The 18,995-nt window shown below is 38.0% G+C and overlaps 4 protein-coding genes and 1 non-coding gene across 5 annotated transcripts; 3 read left to right on the forward strand and 2 right to left on the reverse strand.

Annotated features, from left to right (window-relative positions):
• Positions 1-433: 433 nt before the first annotated feature.
• Positions 434-4,509, forward strand: LOC101310030 (carotenoid 9,10(9',10')-cleavage dioxygenase 1-like). The gene is made up of 11 exons (XM_004300668.1): positions 434-580; positions 1,830-1,932; positions 2,049-2,311; positions 2,452-2,631; positions 2,748-2,826; positions 2,929-3,007; positions 3,111-3,173; positions 3,333-3,471; positions 3,571-3,880; positions 3,960-4,168; positions 4,265-4,509. The coding sequence occupies exons 1-11, from the start codon at positions 434-436 to the stop codon at positions 4,382-4,384; spliced, it is 1,692 nt and encodes a 563-aa protein (XP_004300716.1). The 3' UTR covers positions 4,385-4,509.
• Positions 4,510-4,651: 142 nt separating this feature from the next.
• Positions 4,652-7,525, reverse strand: LOC101296661. Its single transcript, XM_004298635.1, has 7 exons — positions 7,428-7,525; positions 7,182-7,346; positions 7,020-7,062; positions 6,543-6,613; positions 6,174-6,257; positions 5,432-5,512; positions 4,652-5,359 (listed from the first exon to the last, which is right to left on the reverse strand). Exons 1-7 carry the CDS (start codon positions 7,485-7,487, stop codon positions 4,937-4,939), a joined length of 927 nt encoding a protein of 308 aa, XP_004298683.1. The 5' UTR covers positions 7,488-7,525; the 3' UTR covers positions 4,652-4,936.
• A 132-nt stretch (positions 7,526-7,657) lies between these two features.
• Positions 7,658-7,731, forward strand: TRNAV-AAC. The gene has a single exon. It is a non-coding gene; the product is annotated as a tRNA-Val (tRNA).
• Positions 7,732-8,136: 405 nt separating this feature from the next.
• LOC101310321 (sphinganine C(4)-monooxygenase 2-like) lies at positions 8,137-9,167 on the reverse strand. The gene is made up of 2 exons (XM_004300669.1): positions 8,826-9,167; positions 8,137-8,675 (listed from the first exon to the last, which is right to left on the reverse strand). The coding sequence occupies exons 1-2, from the start codon at positions 9,112-9,114 to the stop codon at positions 8,137-8,139; spliced, it is 828 nt and encodes a 275-aa protein (XP_004300717.1). The 5' UTR covers positions 9,115-9,167.
• A 1,825-nt stretch (positions 9,168-10,992) lies between these two features.
• Positions 10,993-17,775, forward strand: LOC101310611 (pleiotropic drug resistance protein 1-like). Its single transcript, XM_004300670.1, has 23 exons — positions 10,993-11,312; positions 11,413-11,533; positions 11,645-11,733; positions 11,822-11,909; positions 12,020-12,179; positions 12,303-12,379; positions 12,521-12,574; positions 12,734-12,824; positions 12,916-13,217; positions 13,326-13,607; positions 13,855-14,171; positions 14,306-14,466; positions 14,582-14,685; positions 14,803-14,959; positions 15,044-15,204; positions 15,346-15,678; positions 15,789-16,079; positions 16,151-16,234; positions 16,312-16,445; positions 16,523-16,750; positions 16,863-17,034; positions 17,137-17,391; positions 17,515-17,775. The coding sequence occupies exons 1-23, from the start codon at positions 10,993-10,995 to the stop codon at positions 17,773-17,775; spliced, it is 4,242 nt and encodes a 1,413-aa protein (XP_004300718.1).
• Positions 17,776-18,995: the final 1,220 nt, after the last annotated feature.

Consider the following 18,995-nt stretch of genomic DNA (forward strand, 5'->3'; position numbering starts at 1 on the left):
CATGTACCAGGGATGAATAGGAATATTACAAATTACAATGCTTGTGTATATGTAAAGAAAGCCATCAAAGTCCAAGGATGATCGAATAAGGACGAGACGGGTCAGCAGCCATCATAATCATGAGATATCGTTCCGGCCTGTATGTATGCTGCATGATATAGAAGACTAAGAAGATAGTCAGAGATAAGGAGATAGTTCACAATGGCAATCTCTTCGTATAATGCTTTACAAGTGAGCGGCGCATTGCCAAACCGTCTCATTTCCCACAGCTTTGATCATCTCAAAACCTCACTTTCCTCGACTGTTCAGGTAATACATTTTACATATATATCATCGATCTCAGCAGTTATATATGAACTTTGATCGGATCCATTTATATGTGTTCGATTACATACATACATATATATATATATATATATATATATATATATATATGCAGCCTTTCTTCAAAGAGTTGCACCAATTGCTTCCCAGGAAGGTGGATGTCCCGAACACCATGAAAAACACTTCGGGGAAAATGTTAGATGCAGTTGTGGACTCTCTGTTCCAGTTTACGGATGTACCCTCACTCCCATCTCAGGTTGTTATTTTCAGTCCGACAGTTAATGATATATTGCTGCAGTAGTTATAGATTATTCGATACCATAATACATGCATCATATGAATATATGTATGAATTTCTGTTCGATCCCTTGGGATTTGTTAGAAATTGCTGTGGGTTATGGTACCACCATTAGAAGTTGTGGTTTATATGCGGAAGCTATTTAGTGTGTGATAGGGCTATTTGGTATGTAGGAGCTAGACTTAGTAGACTTAGAAGAAGATGTTATTGGACAAGGTATATAGTTTTAGGAGGATGGAGGAGAAGTGATTAGAGAGGAGGACTACTACACTTTGAATGGCTTGCTCATTTATTCAATCATTGTGTTAGTACAATTGCATTACATGGCTGCACATATATATATAGTTTGTACACCGACTAGCTAGTTACTATAGCCACCAACATTGCCACTTCTAGACACATCTAGTGTAATCAACTCTTTCATGAGTTACACGAGACTTATAGACATGCACTTATTATTTTGGATAAAATATTGTATAATTATTGTGATTTAAAGTCGACATCTGTTTAATCTTTTTGGTTTTATTTTAATCTGAGTAGTCCTTAAAGTCACGATTTTTCATCTAAATAGTCCTTATGGTTTTATTTTAATCTGAATAGTCCTTAAAGTCATTATTTTTCATCCAAATAGTCCTTATATCCTTTAACTGAGAAAATTGTCGGAGGAACTATTTGGATGAAAAATTATGACTTTAAAGACTATTCAGATTAAAATAAAACCATAAAGACTATTTGGATGAAAAATTGTGACTTTAAGGACTATTTAAATTAAAATAAAACCATAAGGATTAAACAAATGTCGACTTCAAACCAGAAGAACTAAACAAATTTCAATTCTATTATTTTTACATGATCTTTGGATCATATTCTAGATTGGACTAGCTAGCAACTCTGGGCTTCTCTTGATTTCTCCAGACATCTCTAGAGTGATGTCGAGTCTTCTAGTTTCCTCAATGTGCATTAGTGTTCCAACAGGATTCAATCTCCAGTTAATTGAAGGTATTAGTTGTAGTCTCATTCTGAAAGTCTTTTCTTCATGCTGCGACTTGACTTCATCTCCGGAGACCACTCAGACCAGTACTCCAGGACTGTTTGGGCTGATACTACTATATTTGTTATCTTGCATTAAAGACAGACCTCTGAAAAAGCGTACGTACTGTTAATTTCTACCAAATGTATGTAATATGTTATGATCGTGTGCTTGCAGAAAAACTTTTTACCCGTTGAAGAGATTGGAGAACATGTTGAGGTCGCCTGCAACTTGGGAGAAATTCCTGCTGATTTCACTGAGGGTGTTTTCATCAGAAATGGTATGCCTGCAGGCTTAAGCACAGATTAGCTCTCTCGTTCTATTTTTGTATATATAATTACATGACTACTCTAGCTAATTACCTCATTTAATGATACGCACATACTGGATATGCAGGCAGTAATCCTTTGTTTGGAGGTCTAAAAGCAGCAGTTTCGATCTTCGGAGAATCACACAATATTTGGGTAGAGGGAGAAGGAATGCTCCACGCTGTATACTTCAAGAAGGATGATGACAGTGGAAGTTGGATCATCTCATATAAGAATAGATATGTTGAGACTGAGACATTTAAGAACGAAACTCAACGAAATAAACCAGCTTTCTTACCAGCCATAGAAGGAGACGCTTCAGCAGTTACAGCAGCATTTATCCTAAATACGGTAACTAACTGATATATAGTTATAATCGATTTAATTGCTTTTATAATAGTACTTCTGGCATGGAATGTGTATTCAGGATTGATGAAAACTCTGATCGATTACGCCCTTGGTTTCTTAATCTGTATCTTTCTTTGTTGCAGTTGAGATTTGGGGAAGTCATTAAACACATGAGCAACACCAATGTTTTTGAGCATTCAGGCAGATTTTACTCGATTGCAGAGAACTGTCTACCTCAAGAGGTGGACATACTGACCTTGGAAACCGGTTGTGATTGGGATGTCAATGGAACTTGGGATCGACCTTTCACAAGTCATCCAAAGGTACATTTTAGTTGATTGATAATCTTCTCTTAATTTGTTACAAAATCCCTAATTTAATCTTAATTAAATTTAATTAACCTATTTTTTGATATGTGATTAATGATGGATCAATGCAGAAAGCTCCATACTCCGGAGAGTTAGTCATGATGGGGACAGATGCATGGAAACCTTACTATGTTTTGGGGGTCATCTCCGGTCTGCACTTGATCTTGAATTCTTGATCATCGAAGTTTGATTATTGGAATTTCTTTGATTAAAGTAGCTAATACATGATCAATTGCTTGTTAATCACTTCAGCTGATGGAAAGAAAGTGCACAAGGTTGATCTCAAATTCAAAAGAAGTTCGTTCAGTCATGATATAGGAGTCACGGAAAAGTAAGTGGCATGATATAACAGTCAACCCATACAAATCAGTGGCGATTTTAAAGAGGCTTACTTTAATTAGGTTTTCATAGATATCTTTTTTTTGGGTTCTTAGGTACAATGTAATCCTTGATCTTCCCCTCACATTGGATGTAAAGAGGCTCACCCTGGGAGGCCAGTAAGTAATCTGTAAACTTTAGTTTCTGTCAATCTTACCTAGCCTGTTGATATATTCATTGCTGAAAGATCAAGATTAACCATCAACAAGTAGCTAAATTATGGTCATTCATGGAGTTATATATGTAAGTATATAACCAATTAGTTAAACTGTGTATAGAATAATGAAGTATGTAAAGGAAGAGTACGCTAGAATTGGGGTGATGCCTCGTTATGGAGATGCAGAGTCTGTCAAGTGGTTTGAGGTACAGGCCAATAGCACACTTCACTTTCTCAATTGCTTTGAGGATGATAATCAGGTAATTAAAAACAGAACATCACCGCTCACTTTTATCTAATTCGTATATATGGTGGTCTTGATTAATCCTATGTATTTTCTTAATGGGAAACGCGAACAGGTTATAGTGAGGGGATGTAGGGCTCTCGAATCCGTTATATCAGATCCTGACGGCAGCCTAAACCCTTACGAATGGTTCCATAAAGGGTTCAAGTTTTCTGGTGATGATCATGATTCTGCAGAGGTTGGATATCTCTTCACGCATTTATATGAATGGAGATTGAACATGTTAACTGGGGAAGTCGAGGAGAGAAATTTAACTGGAAATGAATACTCCATGGATTTCCCTTTCATCAACGAACACTTTACTGGTTTAAAACACAAGTATGGATATACACAAGTCATTGATTCCGGGGCAAGCTCTTTATCTGGTAAGGAATTCTAAATTTTGATCGGCTTAATTGAAAAACTGTCCTATATATTGACTTGAAGTTGACATCTTTGTATTAGGCATGGCTAAATTTGGATCTCTAGCCAAATTATACTTGGAGGAATCAAATCCTACTTATCAGGAGGGAAGGATAAAGGTAGAATACCATAAGTTTGAGGAAAACAACTTTTGCAGTGGAAGTGTTTTTGTCCCCAGAAATGGAGGCATCAAGGAAGATGATGGCTGGATTATCAGTTTTGTCCACAATGAAGAAACTGATGAGACCCAAGTGAGTTCTCAGGTCTATACGTATTTAGTGGTTAAACACTTAAACACATATACAGCATTATGGCTAAGTAACATGTTCTGGCATAAACACTTGCAGGTTCATATCATTGATGCACAGAATTTTGAGGGTGAAGCGATTGCAAAAATTACATTGCCACAACGGGTGCCCTATGGTTTTCATGGAAACTTTTTTCCAATGCCAGCTCGTCGATCTTAGACTTGTTAATGGTGGCATCCGAGAACCGAACTTTTGTAGTTGCTATAGTCTCTCTGTCTCTGTAACCATGAATTTTCTCCGTGTCATGCCAGAACAACTAATATAAAGTTTCAATTACAACATTTTAAAGCATAGTTAGCATCTTCTTTCTATTGTCAATGAGAATACGTTGAAGATGAAAACCAAAACGACCACATTCTATAGTTCAAAACACAACAGCAAACATTACTGACTATTAGCTGGTTTTCAGCGGTGCGACTTGGGTTGAAACAATGTAAGCGACTTAGACTGCGGTGAATATCAACAGAGAAATGGTATCATTGCAACTACATTAACCATACAAAACAAGAAGAATTCCTACACAAAATTTATCGTTTGAACCTCGTACTACTCAAAGATTCCAAATTCACTGTTCCAAACTTTTGAAAAGAATAGCACATTGTTATTCCTATCACAACAAATCTCCATTTTCCAAATTTCACCAGCTTTCTTATAGTATTGAGTGACTTTAGCAACACCATCAAATACGAAAGGGAAAAGCAGAGGCTGTTTTCAGGCGCTCTTTGGCTTTTCTGCACCATATTTTGATCGGCCTCTTCTTCGGTTTGGAAGTCCAAGCAAATCCTTAACTCCTCTGATACAGTGGAATTTCACACCAGGCAAATCTTTCACTCTGCCCCCTCTTATTAAGACCATAGAATGTTCCTGCAAATTATGACCTTCACCTGGAATGTAAGAAAATACATCATTTCGATTGCTCAGCCTTACTTTGGCCACCTTACGGAGAGCTGAATTTGGCTTCTTGGGTGTTCTTGTAAAAACTCGCAGGCATACTCCTTGCTTTTGGGGGCATTTATCCAAAGCTCGATTACGGTTCGTGCGACTTTTCTCAGTTCTATTATGACGAATCAATTGATTTAATGTGGGTGACATGAGCAGTCTGTCGATAATGAAACTGTTATCTGCACTTATAACCTATACAGCAAATACATGAGTTACATACAAGTAGACATGTATTAAAAACAAGGCTTAGAAAACTGAATTTACCTCTCGCCCAGTGAGGGTGGCTAGATCATCTAAACTGGCTCTCCTATTTTCCCCAATACCGGTATCTTTGAGGGAAGAAACCTGAGGATAATCCACTAGTTACAACAGTGCATGTTGACAAGAAAATATTCAAGACTTAAGAAAACATCAAACAAACATGTCACACTATAACACACCTACATTGTGCTCTCGTGTGTCTGGCTTCAAGGACAAGGTGATAGTGAAATATAGGTGACCTAAAGGAAGAACTACCTAAGCTACATATGAAAAAATATAAAAGTTCATCTCTTTGAAAGCTAAAAATATAATTTTTTGTTATTTTCTTCCCATATACACAAACCCACTGGGTGCACTTCGATTGCACTCTTACTCAACCATTGCATCACCCATTTACTAATCACTGGTTTATGTGTTTTATAAGTCACTCTTACTTATGACTTTTGACAGAAATAAGCTACAGTAACTAATAATTAACAAGTATTCATAGATAACTAATAATGCCTGTGAGAGGTATGACTAGCAGTGTCATTGATAACTATGATACAAGCACTTCTACTGTATTCACCTCTTGTGCACCATTGCATTTCCAAACTAGGGTCTAGAATTACTTGTTTCTTCTCAGCTGCAAGTTCTTTTTATGCTTAATCATATCATTGATTGCTACACTGATTTATAAAGGAGAAAAAGAGAGGGGCACATAGATCTAGTTCTCATAAAGACCATATATAGACTACAGACTTACATGTCCTTTCTTTTCAAAGTTCTCCGATGGCCTTGCTAAGATCTCTTCAATCTCTTGTTGACCATTTGCAAAAATAGAGGGAACCTATTCATTATATATTAACTGTGAATCTATAATAAAAGAATGTTTAGACAAACAGAGCAACCTAAATGGCATATAAAGATCTGGTCATAGCAATGAATAATAACTAGTACTTCAAAGACAAAAATATCACCCTAGGCTTTAACCGGTATATCAATCGTAAAATGAATAATACCCACAACATGTCTAAAAAGGTCACACTCGTCTCATGTTGGAAAGACTATCTTCAGAATATAAATTTCACTGAGCTATGGACGGAGTTTCAATCAATTAGGAAAACCAACTTACCTGAGCACCTACGGAGTGGCAACCTTCTGTGAGTGTTGCCTGGGTCAAGACAGCTGCAGAAGTTGTACCTGCTGTCAGATAATTTACATCTCTTAATGAGGGTATGCAAATTACAAGAAGAAACAGCATATATTCTTCCAAGGTAATACAGAACTTTTACCACAACTTTCAAGTTTCAAATGCAGTAGCAATTAAAAACGTAAGATCAAGCCACCACCAATTCATGATTTGATGCAGCTCTTTACTGGTTGTATCAAGAAAAATTGACTTCCTTATTTTATTGAACAGAACCAGGACATTAAACTAGAATGTGTATCAAAAACTTCAAGTTTTCATTTCAAATCATATGGCAACTACTAGCAAGCAAACGAAAATGATGAAGCTAACATAAAGTACACACAACGAAGGAGGCCTGCGGCATTCCTTAAATCTCAAACTGAATTATACAACAATAAGATTAAGTTGAGATAAAAGTACCATCAGCTGTGACGACCTGTTCCGCAAGTCTTTCGCTCACATTCTGAATCAACCAAAACACACAAAATAGAATAAAAAAACATCAACAACAAATCAATGCATTCTAATCAACCTTTATCCGCAATTTCCGATTCCATGCCTGTAATGCAATAAAGCCAATACCTTTGACCCCGTCGTAACTCTGAAGGCCTCCCCGAGCTCAGAGACGCGTTGCACCAGAGCGGCCACGGTGAACCTGGCAGCCTCAAACAAGGCGGCGCGTGGCCCAATCTCCAAGGTGAGATCTTGGGCCGCATAGCTCCTATTGCATACAACCCTACCGCAGACCTTGCAAGAAAATTAAGGTTTTATAACAAAGTGACAAGTTTGCAAGAAATGAAATTTAGAAGAGGAGAGTGGAGAAGTTACCAGCTTCTTGGAAGTAGAGGAGGCCAAGGAGGAAGCTAAGTTTGAAGCGATTCGATACATGGCCACCGGAAGTTGCAGTTAGTGTGAGACTGACGACTGAAAAAGTAACTGAGATTTTGGGGGTTTAGGGTTCGTTGATAAATGTGGGCCTGTGAGGTTTGGGCTCGGCTCACTTCTGTTTCGAATAGCCCAGAGTCTAGTATGGAGAACCGGGCAAAGGTTAGCAACACGGTTTCGTGGTGTAGTTGGTTATCACGTCAGTCTAACACACTGAAGGTCTCCGGTTCGAACCCGGGCGAAGCCAATCATAAAATTCACTTTTTGGATAATTGGTGTGCGTAGGAATAGAGGTCTTGATCATCCTCTCCATGAATAATGGATTGTGAGTTTCTTGTACTTCTGTCTTCTTTATAGAGACCTTAAATAGTTGATCCAATCCCTTGTTAACCTACAATTCTATTGAAGTGGAAAGGAAACTAAACCTGATCCCATTTCGTTTTTGGTAAAGAAAGCCTATTCCAGGCTCTATACAATTTTAATACAATCATACCAAAGATGGAGAAAATTGATTACATCGATTTCCTAGTGTGACAAATAAAATCTGATTTCGTAGGAGAAGCGTCTATTTTTTGTTCTTTTTTGTTGCATTTTTATAAGAGGCAGAACATAGCGTAACATGATTTAAATTAACTAGAAATTAAGCATCTTCTTATATATCCTTGGCCCCCTTGTTGAGCTCGTCTTCAGTAGATGATGGCATATGGTAGGTACCAAGTAACCTATCCCAAAAAACAAAGAAGGGCTGAGAGAAGTTGAACTTGGTGCCGTAAAGCTGGTGGTGCACATCATGATACAGGCTGTTGTTTCTGAACAGAAGACGAAACGGGTGCCATGGAAAGTTTACACCGGAATGCTCGTCGACCGCCTTGATGGTTGCGAATGAGAAGAAGAAAATCGAAGTCCGTGGAGACATCCCCGACGCCAAGAAGCTGACGGCTCCACCCATAGTGTCCACGAGAAGACCCTCCAACGGGTGGTTGTACAATGCTGCATATGCATACGGAGCTACAAGCCTGTGATGCTGGGAGTGGACGTGCTTGTAGAGGAACTTGTTCTCATGCATATACCTGTGCATGAAGTACTGCCATGTATCCATCACCACCATGCCTTTCAGAAACTGGAATGCAGTTCTGACAAGCATCGTTATGATCTTTGACCCAGTTCCATCGTCACCATCATGATTTTGACCTATCGCTCATAAAACCCATGTACAATTAAGATCGAATCATATCAATTGGAAATTATCCAGAAAATATATATATTAACGGGAAGCCTGTACAGATTTAGGGTTTAGAACAATCCATTTTGCATGCATGCATATAATGAACAACTAATAACCTGTATTAGAAGTAGTCACATGAGCAGCACTATCATCGTCACTTTCAATCAGAATATACAAGAGTGTGGCAGTGAAAGCCTGCAATGCTTGCTGGAGAATGACGCCTTTGATGACTGTCCCTTTGGAGACGAGGTGGTTTTTGTTGTGTTGCTCCTCTGCGCTTCGAATTTTGTGTTTAGGAAATGATTTCTCCATAGATATAATGAGGGCTGCGTACAGCCAGTACACTACGATCGGGACAATCGTTCCTAGTCCCTCGTCAGAAGCAACTATTTCCATGAATCCCATCTCGATCACTTATAGGCTCGTAGCTAATGATCGAATTGAAGTTTATGACTTATGGATTTAGTTTGACAGAGTGATCATACTTATAACCCTAGCCTACACATGGTCGACTGGTTCCGCGGTCAAGTATATAACAATAGGTTACTTGTGGGGAACTGGTGAAGGCCGGCAACCTTTTCTTCATATTCATTTGCATATACAAGTGCGTGTGGTTTATTAATTGGAATATTTCTAGATCAATTAAGCTGATCCCGAAAACTATATCTTCACATTCTCTCCATCACTCAGAAAAAAAAAGATAGCCGGGTACGTAACAAGAAAGAAAAGAATGTCAACCCTCTGTTTCTTTAATAGTAGTTTATGTTCAAGAAGCAACTTTGAAAAACAGAATGTTCAAACAATGATCATCAAGTTCTCCTAGTCTATCAAATGAACTGAAACCACATTATTAAAATATTTTTCACGAGTGTGCTTGGTCTATGTTCAGAAAACTAACTTTTCAAACTTCTAATGAAAAACAGACCATATTCAAATCAAATGATGTTGCCCGGTCAATTGACAGAATGAGTGAGTTAAATATTGCTCTAAATCATCTTCTTCTTAAGTGTTTAGTTAGCATTAGCGGTCGTTTAAATGCATTATCATATTAAACTTGCAAAACATATGAGGGATGACATATCTATCTATTATAGACAACTACTTTTCGTATTCACCTTAAGATCATATGAGGGATGACATATCTATCTATTATAGACAACTACTTTTCGTATTCACCTTAAGATGTGTTCTGCTTCTGCATATTCTGATATTCAACTTGCAAATAAGCTGCAGTTCGTTTATTGAGTCTCAACAAAAATATAACAAACCGATGCATGCCGGTTCTTATATCTTAGATTAATTAGGGTTTAGTCAAGGCTTCGCGCTAAGCTTACAACTCTAATTATATGTATGGCGTTGGATTTCCGTTGTTTGATTTCATAGCGCCGATGGTATTGAATTGAACGTCTCCAACCCGTACGTGTTAAGTAACCTATATCTTCGTCTAAGCTGACTTTCAGAAAGATGGCTTTGCCGGCCTAGCTTCCATCCCAAAACATTGAACAGTGTTTCTTAAACAAGACGTAACGATGACCTATCTCTTAAACTCGTCCGGCAAGATCTCTTGACCTAACTTATCACGCACTGCCAGTGCCCACCTACGGCAACGGAAACCACCACGGTCGAAATGAGATCTTGGTAACCTACATGCACCGCTCCACTGATAGAGTTTTACTCGATCAGTTCCCTTGCCTTTCTCAATTCTCATGGCCTGAGAAAATGAACCTCGATTCCCACCGAAAACGAGAATATGAATCATCCCAATTCTCAACAGGGATGTAATTAATGGTTGTTGGATTAGGAAATTAGTTAGTACGTGTTTAAGAGAAATAAATTCTTTCCAGCTGGTTTGGTTCACCAAAAAGAAATTAAATCATTTGTCTTTCCCTTTTTTTCTAAGACATGATGATCTGGACTGAAATATGTTTTGATATTTCCCTTAGTAAACTAATCAAATTCTGCAATTAATCATCCATCCCAAAAAAATTGGCCCCCAAATTTGTGGACCTAGTGCCGGCCCTGCATCTGACTTGTGCCGTCGCAAACTTGTAAATAGCTGAGGACTGAGGTAGGTTAGGAGGGAACTGAGCTTGCTTAGGGTAGAGGAGTTTCTTTACTGTTTTGTCACTGTCAAAACTCAAACTTGAAAGGTGTCGTTTTATTGAAAAGGAAAACAACAAAAAGAGTTCTTGGGTTGTTTTCATGTATATGTGGGCAGGAAACTTCGTTTCTGTTTAAGTGTTTATTCATACTGGATTTTTCATTCACAGCCTTGATTCAGCTATGAACTTCATGATCAGCCAAGAACAAGAAGGAAAGCCAATCTCCGAGCCTCCTTCCGGCGACGGAGCCACCGCCGCTAAGGAGTCGAGTCCGACAATGACGACATGGGGTGCCATTGAGAGACTGCCTACGTATTCACGCACAAGGAGAGGCATTCTACACGGTCAATGTCAGGAGGAGGAGGACGTTCAATGCAGAGAGATTGATGTAAAGAAGAATCTTGGACTACCAGAGAGGAAGACTTTGTTGGAGAGGCTAGTGAATATTGTTGAGCATGATAATGCCAAGTTCTTGCTCAAGATCAAGGATCGCATGAATAGGTAATTGGTTAACTATACAATGAATTGAATGCTGCATGTTTTCGAGGAAATTGGACTACTGTAACTTGTAATCTTTAACATATATTTGAAATGCACGCAGAGTTGGACTTGAATTTCCAACAACTGAAGTGCGGTTTGAGCATTTAAATGTTGAAGCAGAAGCTTATGTAGGAAGCAGGGCATCATCTACAATGTTCAACTTCTCGATTAATATGTTGGAGGTACCATCTCTTAGCTAGATCAAATTTATATGTATTTTGGCCGGAGTCATGCTTTTATATGATGTAACTTGATAATTCACCTTATATAGTTCTTCTCTTGTTTATACAAAGGGATTCCTGAATTATTTTCACATTCTTCAAAGTAAAAAAAGACCTTTTCCAATCCTTCATGATGTAAGTGGGATTATCAAACCAAGAAGGTAACTAGACAATTACTTCTTCAAACATATATATGCTCTTCAAATGCCAAACTTCTCATGCATATGAAGGTCTGTCTGATTTCTGCAGAATGACACTCCTTTTAGGCCCCCCTGGCTCTGGAAAGACGACTTTACTATTGGCATTGGCTGGAAAACTCGGTAAAGCCAATCTGAAAGTAAGGAAGTCACTTTTCGTATGCCTTAGTATTCCAAATTTTGAATTCTATTGCTTAGTTCACAATATGTCACTATATAATTTGGTGTGATCTCTTATGAATGATATTAGTTATCGGGGAGAGTTACATACAATGGAGTGGAGACGGATGAGTTTGTGTCAGAGAGGACATCAGCTTATGTCAGTCAACATGATCTCCACATACCAGAATTGACAGTGAGAGAAACACTGGCTTTTGCAGCTAGATGTCAAGGTGTTGGATCACGTTATGGTATGTCTGTTAAAACACCTTAAATTTAAGGTGACACACACACACGCACAATCTAGGTTTGATAATTTTGATCTTGAGAATCTCAATTAAGTAAATCTTACATCTGCCTTTTGGAAACTTCAGAAATGTTGGTGGAAGTATTAAGGAGAGAAAAGGCTGCAAATATAATGCCAGATCTTGATCTTGATCTCTACATGAAGGTATGAGAACAGCCGTATAGGATAGAGCTATAGAGCTATGTTTCACATTTCTAATTAAAGTTACTGAACATTATATACTGTTTGTACTTTGTTCTTGAAGTAGCATTCAAACACCAAAATGGCCTCTTAAACTATTTGCAGGCAGCAGCACTAGAGGGACAGGAAACTAATATAGTTACAGACTTTATTCTCAAGGTAAACTAATATTGAGAGAGACTATCCTCAAGGCAGAGATATGTACCCCTCATTAAAGTTAATTATGTGCCTTGTGTACAAAGATAGCAACTAGAACCACACTTTTCATTGAGTAAAAGAAAATTTACTAACTGCATGGTTCTAACAAACTTTATCAAGGTTTTGGGACTCGAAGAATGTGCTGACATTATGGTAGGAGATGAAATGACCAGAGGTATCTCTGGTGGAGAAAAGAAGCGACTCACCACAGGTGGTGTATATATAGGACTTCTCCACCCTCTCTTTTTCAATTTCTGAAAGCCTCACTGGGTAGTTTAACTGCGTCTGATACATAATTGCAGGGGAGATGCTGGTTGGACCGGAAAGAGTACTTCTTATGGATGAGATATCAAACGGGCTGGACAGTTCAACAACATTCCAAATAGTGAAATCACTACAACAATACGTCCATATCCTTAACGGAACTGCATTTATCGCTCTACTGCAGCCAGCACCAGAGACTTATGATCTCTTCGATGATATAATTCTCCTCTCGGATGGCTACATTGTGTATCAAGGTCCCCGTGAAAATGTTCTTGAATTCTTTGAGTATATGGGCTTCAAATGTCCAGAGAGGAAAGGAGTTGCTGATTTCCTACAAGAGGTAGTTTAACTTCTCCTCCCTCTATTTCAACCTTTTCACTTCTGTATTCCACAAATATTAGACATATATAATACAGCTTCTTATTTGTCTATCTTAATTTAATGACAGGTGACATCAAGAAAAGATCAAGAGCAATACTGGGCTCATGTGGATAGGCCTTATACCTTTGTAACAACTAAAGAATTTTCTGAAGCAATGCAGTTATTTCATATTGGTAGGAAACTTGATGATGAGCTTTCTATTCCATTTAACAAGTCTGAAGGCCACCCTGCTGCTTTGTCAACCAAGAAATATGGTGTTAGTAAGAAGGAATTGTTCAAAGCTTGTATGGCCAGACAAATTTTGCTTACGAAGAGGAATTCATTCGTCTACATTTTCAAATTGGTCCAGGTGAGAAGTAGTGAACATTACTAGTTAGCTTTGGAGTTTTCACAGGTGGGGATTAAAATGAAGAACTGATCATAGTGTTCATTGTTATAATATCTTAAGAAAACTGGCCTGATGATTTCATAGTACAAATTGAAATTTTGGATTGTTAACCTGCAGTTGGTGCATAATCAGACTGTAGTACATTTGTTCATCTTTATTTCAGTGAAATATAACAGTAAATGATGTACTTCTATTGCTATGGTTTCAGCTTATTATAGTTGCTGTTACAACAATGTCATTATTTTTCCATACTGTGATGGACCGGAACACAGTAGCAGATGGTGAGATTTATATGGGAGCTTTATTCTATACGCTACTTGCAATTATGCTCAATGGGTTTGCAGAGCTTCATATGACAGTCACCAGACTGCCTGTGTTTTACAAACAAAGGGACCATCTGTTCTATCCTGCTTGGGCATACTCTTTACCCACATGGATGATAAGGATCCCTATAACTTTTGTGGACGTTTTCATCTGGATGATCATTACTTACTACAGTGTAGGTTATGATCCGAGCATTGAAAGGTGATTAAAGTGAATATGCATTTCAGAAATTATATTCCAAAGTTTAGGTTCAGGTCAGGTTAATTTTATTTGGTCAGACAGATCAAGTTAATTGGTTGATCAAATAATTATGAAAATTTGTTGAATTGTAACAGGTTTTTCAAACAGTTCATTCTACTGCTGTGTGTTAGCCAGATGGCAAATGGACTGTTTCGATTGATAGGGGCACTAGGAAGGAACATAACTATTTCAAACACATTTGGATTTGGTGCTTTACTTCTCGTTCTTGGTCTGGGTGGCTTTATCCTATCAAAAGGTAAATCTTTGGCAAAGTCTAATCTAATCTGAGAAATCATAACAGTGCTTCTATGTGTTATTGAGGTGGATAAAATTCTGATAGTAAGCTAAAATTCTGTCTTTGTTTTTTTCAGATGATATGAAGAAATGGTGGTTGTGGGGATATTGGCTCTCACCATTCACGTATGGACTGAATGCAATCGCTGTCAATGAATTTCTTGGAAAAAGTTGGAAAGATGTATGCAAGGATATTTTTCATGATTGTGACAGTAAAGTCAGAGACTAGAACAATTATAGTAGGTGAAAACCTTCAGAAAAAAAATGGTAATTCACCTTCTTGGAAATTTTATTGCAGGTTCCTGCTAACTCACCAGAAGCATTAGGAGTTATGGTCTTGAAGTATCAAGGCATAGTCCCAGAGGCACGCTTTTACTGGATTGGAGTAGTAGCTTTGATTGGATTTATTCTTCTGTTGAATTTCATTTTCACCTTGGCACTTCAGTATCTTGATCGTAAGTATCTAGCCATATTAATCTCTGTCTACAGATGGACACTATCTATGTATGTTTTGACAATCCTAAATTTCTCGGATGCAGCAATTGAGAAGCCCCAAGCAATACTATCCAATGAGGCATCCTCTACAACAGATAATATCAGAGTTTCAAGCAATCCTACTATGCAGCATGGCATGGTTCTTCCATTTCAACCCCTTTCACTTACTTTCGAGGAAATCAGATATGCTGTTGATATGCCTAAGGTACCTTCAACTTTTTGCAAGGGGAAAATATGCACTGATTAATGTCACCATCAAAGCAGAATGTTAAAAATGTTATCGTAGAACTCCCTGGTTGGAATCTATGTACCATTTTATAATAATTGAACGAATATGTGCTTGCAGGAAATGAAAGATCAAAGCAAAACTGAAGATCGGCTAGAACTTCTGAAGAGTGTGAGTGGTGCTTTTAGGCCTGGAGTTCTAACAGCTTTGATGGGTGTTAGTGGCGCTGGAAAAACCACTCTCATGGATGTCTTGGCAGGAAGGAAGACAAGTGGATATATAGAGGGGAGCATCACCTTATCTGGATATGCAAAAAAGCAAGAGACATTTGCTCGCATAGCAGGATACTGTGAGCAAACAGATATACACTCCCCTCATGTCACTGTTTACGAGTCTTTGGTTTACTCTGCATGGCTTCGGTTGCCCCGGGAGGTTGATTCTCCAACCAGAAATGTATGTTTCTGGCAATCCTTCTTTTTCTGTGAAGGCTTGTCTTTAATTGTGGATTATGTTTTGTTAAGTCTTGTTCTTGTTGGCTATATCTATGCTTTAATGATGTGCAGATGTTTATTGAGGAAATCATGGAGCTTGTAGAAATGACCTCAATAAGTGACAGACTTGTTGGATTCCCAGGGGTGAATGGTCTCTCAACTGAACAACGCAAAAGGCTAACAATTGCAGTAGAGCTTGTTGCTAACCCCTCGATAATATTTATGGATGAGCCGACCTCTGGCCTTGATGCTAGGGCGGCAGCAATTGTAATGAGAACGGTGAGGAATACAGTGGACACAGGTAGAACTGTAGTCTGTACCATCCACCAACCAAGCATTGACATATTTGATGCTTTTGATGAGGTGAGATACTATATATTAGTATTTTGGATGAACTATGTTACATGATTTAAAATGTCGATATGCTATTGCAGATGCTGCTTTTGAAACGGGGAGGTGAAGAAATATATGTTGGTCCTTTAGGTCATCATGCTTATCAGATGATCGAATACTTTCAGGTTAGGGATACAATACATAAAGTATATTAGATTACCTGCCGTTTGTTACTTGACTACTAACATTAATGAGATTTTAGGGGATTAGTGGAGTTTCTAAAATAAAGTATGGTTATAATCCGGCAACTTGGATGTTGGAGGTTACTTCTCCAGCACAAGAAGCATCTCTTGGGGTTGATTTTGCCAAAATATACAAGGATTCAGAAATGTTTAGGTAAGAAATCCATTAATTGTCATGTAATAATGTTATACTTGTGTTTCAGCTACTGATTGCTATATCTGAATAATCAGGAAGAATAAGGCATTGATAAAAGAACTAAGTAGTCCTGCACCAGATTCAAAAGACTTGTACTTTCCTACACGATATTCTCAGTCTTTCTTTACCCAGTGTATGGCTTGCCTGTGGAAACAATGTGTATCATACTGGCGACACCCTCAATACACTGCAGTGAGACTAATTTTCACGGCTATGATGGCTGTATTACTTGGATCATTTTTCTGGGATCTTGGCTCCAAAAGGTATACTTGTAACATACTTACGAGATACCATTTTTTTCCTAAAGTTTAGTGATGCAATGTATGTAAAATTTAATGCGCGAGAGTAACACTCTTCATTTCATGATCTTTCCAGAGAAAAGCAAAGAGATCTCTTAAGTGCAATGGGTTCTATGTATGCTGCTGTGCTCTTTATTGGTATACAAAATTCATTATCAGTGCAGCCAGTCGTAGGTGTTGAGAAGTTGGTCTCTTACAGAGAAAGAGCTGCTGGAATGTACTCAGCTTTTCCATTTGCCTTTGGACAGGTATAGTTTGCGTTACTGAGATCAAAGTTAGATCAATCCATCAGTCTGCCTTATCTGATGGTTGCCTAAAGCAATTACACTGTATTATTGTCATCTCTGCAGGCTGTCATTGAGATCCCATACGCTTTGATCCAGAGTATCATATATGGGATTATAGTATACTCCATGATTGGATTTGAGTGGACCGTCAGCAAATTCTTTTATTATCTCATGTTCATGTACCTCACCTTCTTATACTTCACCTTCCATGGCATGATGATTGTGGCCATTACTCCCAACAACACCATCTCTGCAGTAGTTTCCTCCGCCTTCTATCCACTATGGAATGTTATTTCAGGATATCTCATACCCAAAACAGTAAGTGCATACATCAAATGTGTGTGCATATATATATATATATATATATATATATATATATATATATATGTTTGTTAATCAATATGATGGTATATACTCACATCAATCTTCTGGCGGTGACAGAGAATTCCTATATGGTGGAGATGGTTCTATTGGGTTAGCCCGACCTCTTGGAGTTTGTATGGATTATTTGGTTCACAGTTTGGAGGCCTTATGGACACACTTGATGATTCTGGGGAAACTATAGATCATTTCACAAGGACATATTTTGGATATAGGAAAGACTTTCTAGGTGTTGTTGTTGCGGTGCTTGTTGGGTTTTCAGCATTCTTTATTTTCATCTTTGCTTTTGCAATCAAGAAACTGAACTTTCAAAAGAGATGAATCATCATACATGCATGTATCTGTGAATAATGTGATACATATGTTGTATAAGTTTATACCATTAATCTCTCCTTTTAATAGTTGTAGTTTCTGAAAGGAATTAATAGTTACACACATATGTTTGCGTGACATGTGCTACTTAAGGTATCATATCATAGATTATAGTGAATAGCAATGCATTTAATTATGATGGTGATATCACGGAGTTTGAGAATGCAAAACCATGTTTTGGAAAGCTGTTCTATTTCTGGGCAATATATACCGTACAAGTGAAACAAGACACACCCATTGGCATTTGAAACACTTTCTTGTTTGGCTCAGTCTGTGTTTTGGTAGGAGATGAAAAAAGGCTTTGCCAAACGAATTGATTTCATGTTTCTTTAAGATGAAAAGTCCGGTTTATTTACGAATGTGTTTCTGGACGTTTCCGACGTGTTTCCGGATGTTCCGTTCGCACCAGCATCCCGCAAGTATATGGCCGTATCCGAGAACAAATTGTTAACCTACAAGGCCCCAATACGCCGGAATACATATCCGTAAAATACTAAGTATATGGGGGGTAATAATGACTTTTGATGTTCAGTGTGATATATTTGAGTCCGTTTCCGCCGAGGACGACCAGTACACCTCCTTGGTCTACGATGCCTTCCGCCACCTCCTCTTGGGTTCGTCAATTATCCATTTCAGATTTCAATTAAGGTCTAATTAGAATCAGGTAATGCTAATTGAATTTCACTCCTTTTCTTTCTTTAGGTACAAGAGTTGCTGTGGCTTAGCAGAACGAGATACGCGCATTCTACAAGCTCTAAGCTACAGCTGTGGGAATATCAATTGCTAGTTTGTGATTTTGGGCAGACAAAGCTTTTTGGACAAATGCTCTATTACATTTTTACTACAGGGTCAGGCCAGCAAACCCTGGGAGAAGTTCAGAAGAATACTCAGGTTCGTCTATTTCTTCAGCTTCTAAATCTCTCTCACATTTGAACTTGCACATATATAATATCTTTTAACAAAACTATAGAGATGAAAGGTTATTTGATATCATGTTGCCTGTAGTTAGTTGTAGCCATTTTGCAATTGCTTAACCACATAAGAATATGTATTGCAGTTGGAGCAGAAACATATATAGCCAAGCATAGAGAAACTAGCAAATATGTTTATTTTCCTACTTTCTCCGCTTATTCTTACAACATATATGTCGAAGCACACTAGAATTAAGA

Source organism: Fragaria vesca, linkage group LG5 (assembly GCF_000184155.1).
Source record: "Fragaria vesca subsp. vesca linkage group LG5, FraVesHawaii_1.0, whole genome shotgun sequence".
In the NCBI taxonomy this organism is placed as follows: Eukaryota; Viridiplantae; Streptophyta; class Magnoliopsida; order Rosales; family Rosaceae; genus Fragaria; species Fragaria vesca.

Excerpts from the sequence above, each read along its gene's own strand:
- LOC101310030 (XM_004300668.1), top strand. The coding sequence starts at position 434 with ATGCAGCCTTTCTTCAAAGAGTTGCACCAATTGCTTCCCAGGAAGGTG. Across the intron at positions 581-1,829 it reads TACCCTCACTCCCATCTCAG|AAAAACTTTTTACCCGTTGA; the intron begins GTTGTTATTTTC and ends GTGTGCTTGCAG. Across the intron at positions 2,632-2,747 it reads CTTTCACAAGTCATCCAAAG|AAAGCTCCATACTCCGGAGA; the intron begins GTACATTTTAGT and ends GGATCAATGCAG.
- LOC101296661 (XM_004298635.1), bottom strand. The coding sequence starts at position 7,487 with ATGTATCGAATCGCTTCAAACTTAGCTTCCTCCTTGGCCTCCTCTACT. Across the intron at positions 5,513-6,173 it reads ACTTTGAAAAGAAAGGACAT|GTTTCTTCCCTCAAAGATAC; the intron begins GTAAGTCTGTAG and ends GATTATCCTCAG. Across the intron at positions 5,360-5,431 it reads CCACCCTCACTGGGCGAGAG|GTTATAAGTGCAGATAACAG; the intron begins GTAAATTCAGTT and ends TTTGCTGTATAG.
- LOC101310321 (XM_004300669.1), bottom strand. The coding sequence starts at position 9,114 with ATGGGATTCATGGAAATAGTTGCTTCTGACGAGGGACTAGGAACGATT. Across the intron at positions 8,676-8,825 it reads TGTGACTACTTCTAATACAG|GTCAAAATCATGATGGTGAC; the intron begins GTTATTAGTTGT and ends TATGAGCGATAG.
- LOC101310611 (XM_004300670.1), top strand. The coding sequence starts at position 10,993 with ATGAACTTCATGATCAGCCAAGAACAAGAAGGAAAGCCAATCTCCGAG. Across the intron at positions 14,467-14,581 it reads TGGCTTTATCCTATCAAAAG|ATGATATGAAGAAATGGTGG; the intron begins GTAAATCTTTGG and ends TGTTTTTTTCAG. Across the intron at positions 16,235-16,311 it reads AGATGATCGAATACTTTCAG|GGGATTAGTGGAGTTTCTAA; the intron begins GTTAGGGATACA and ends ATGAGATTTTAG.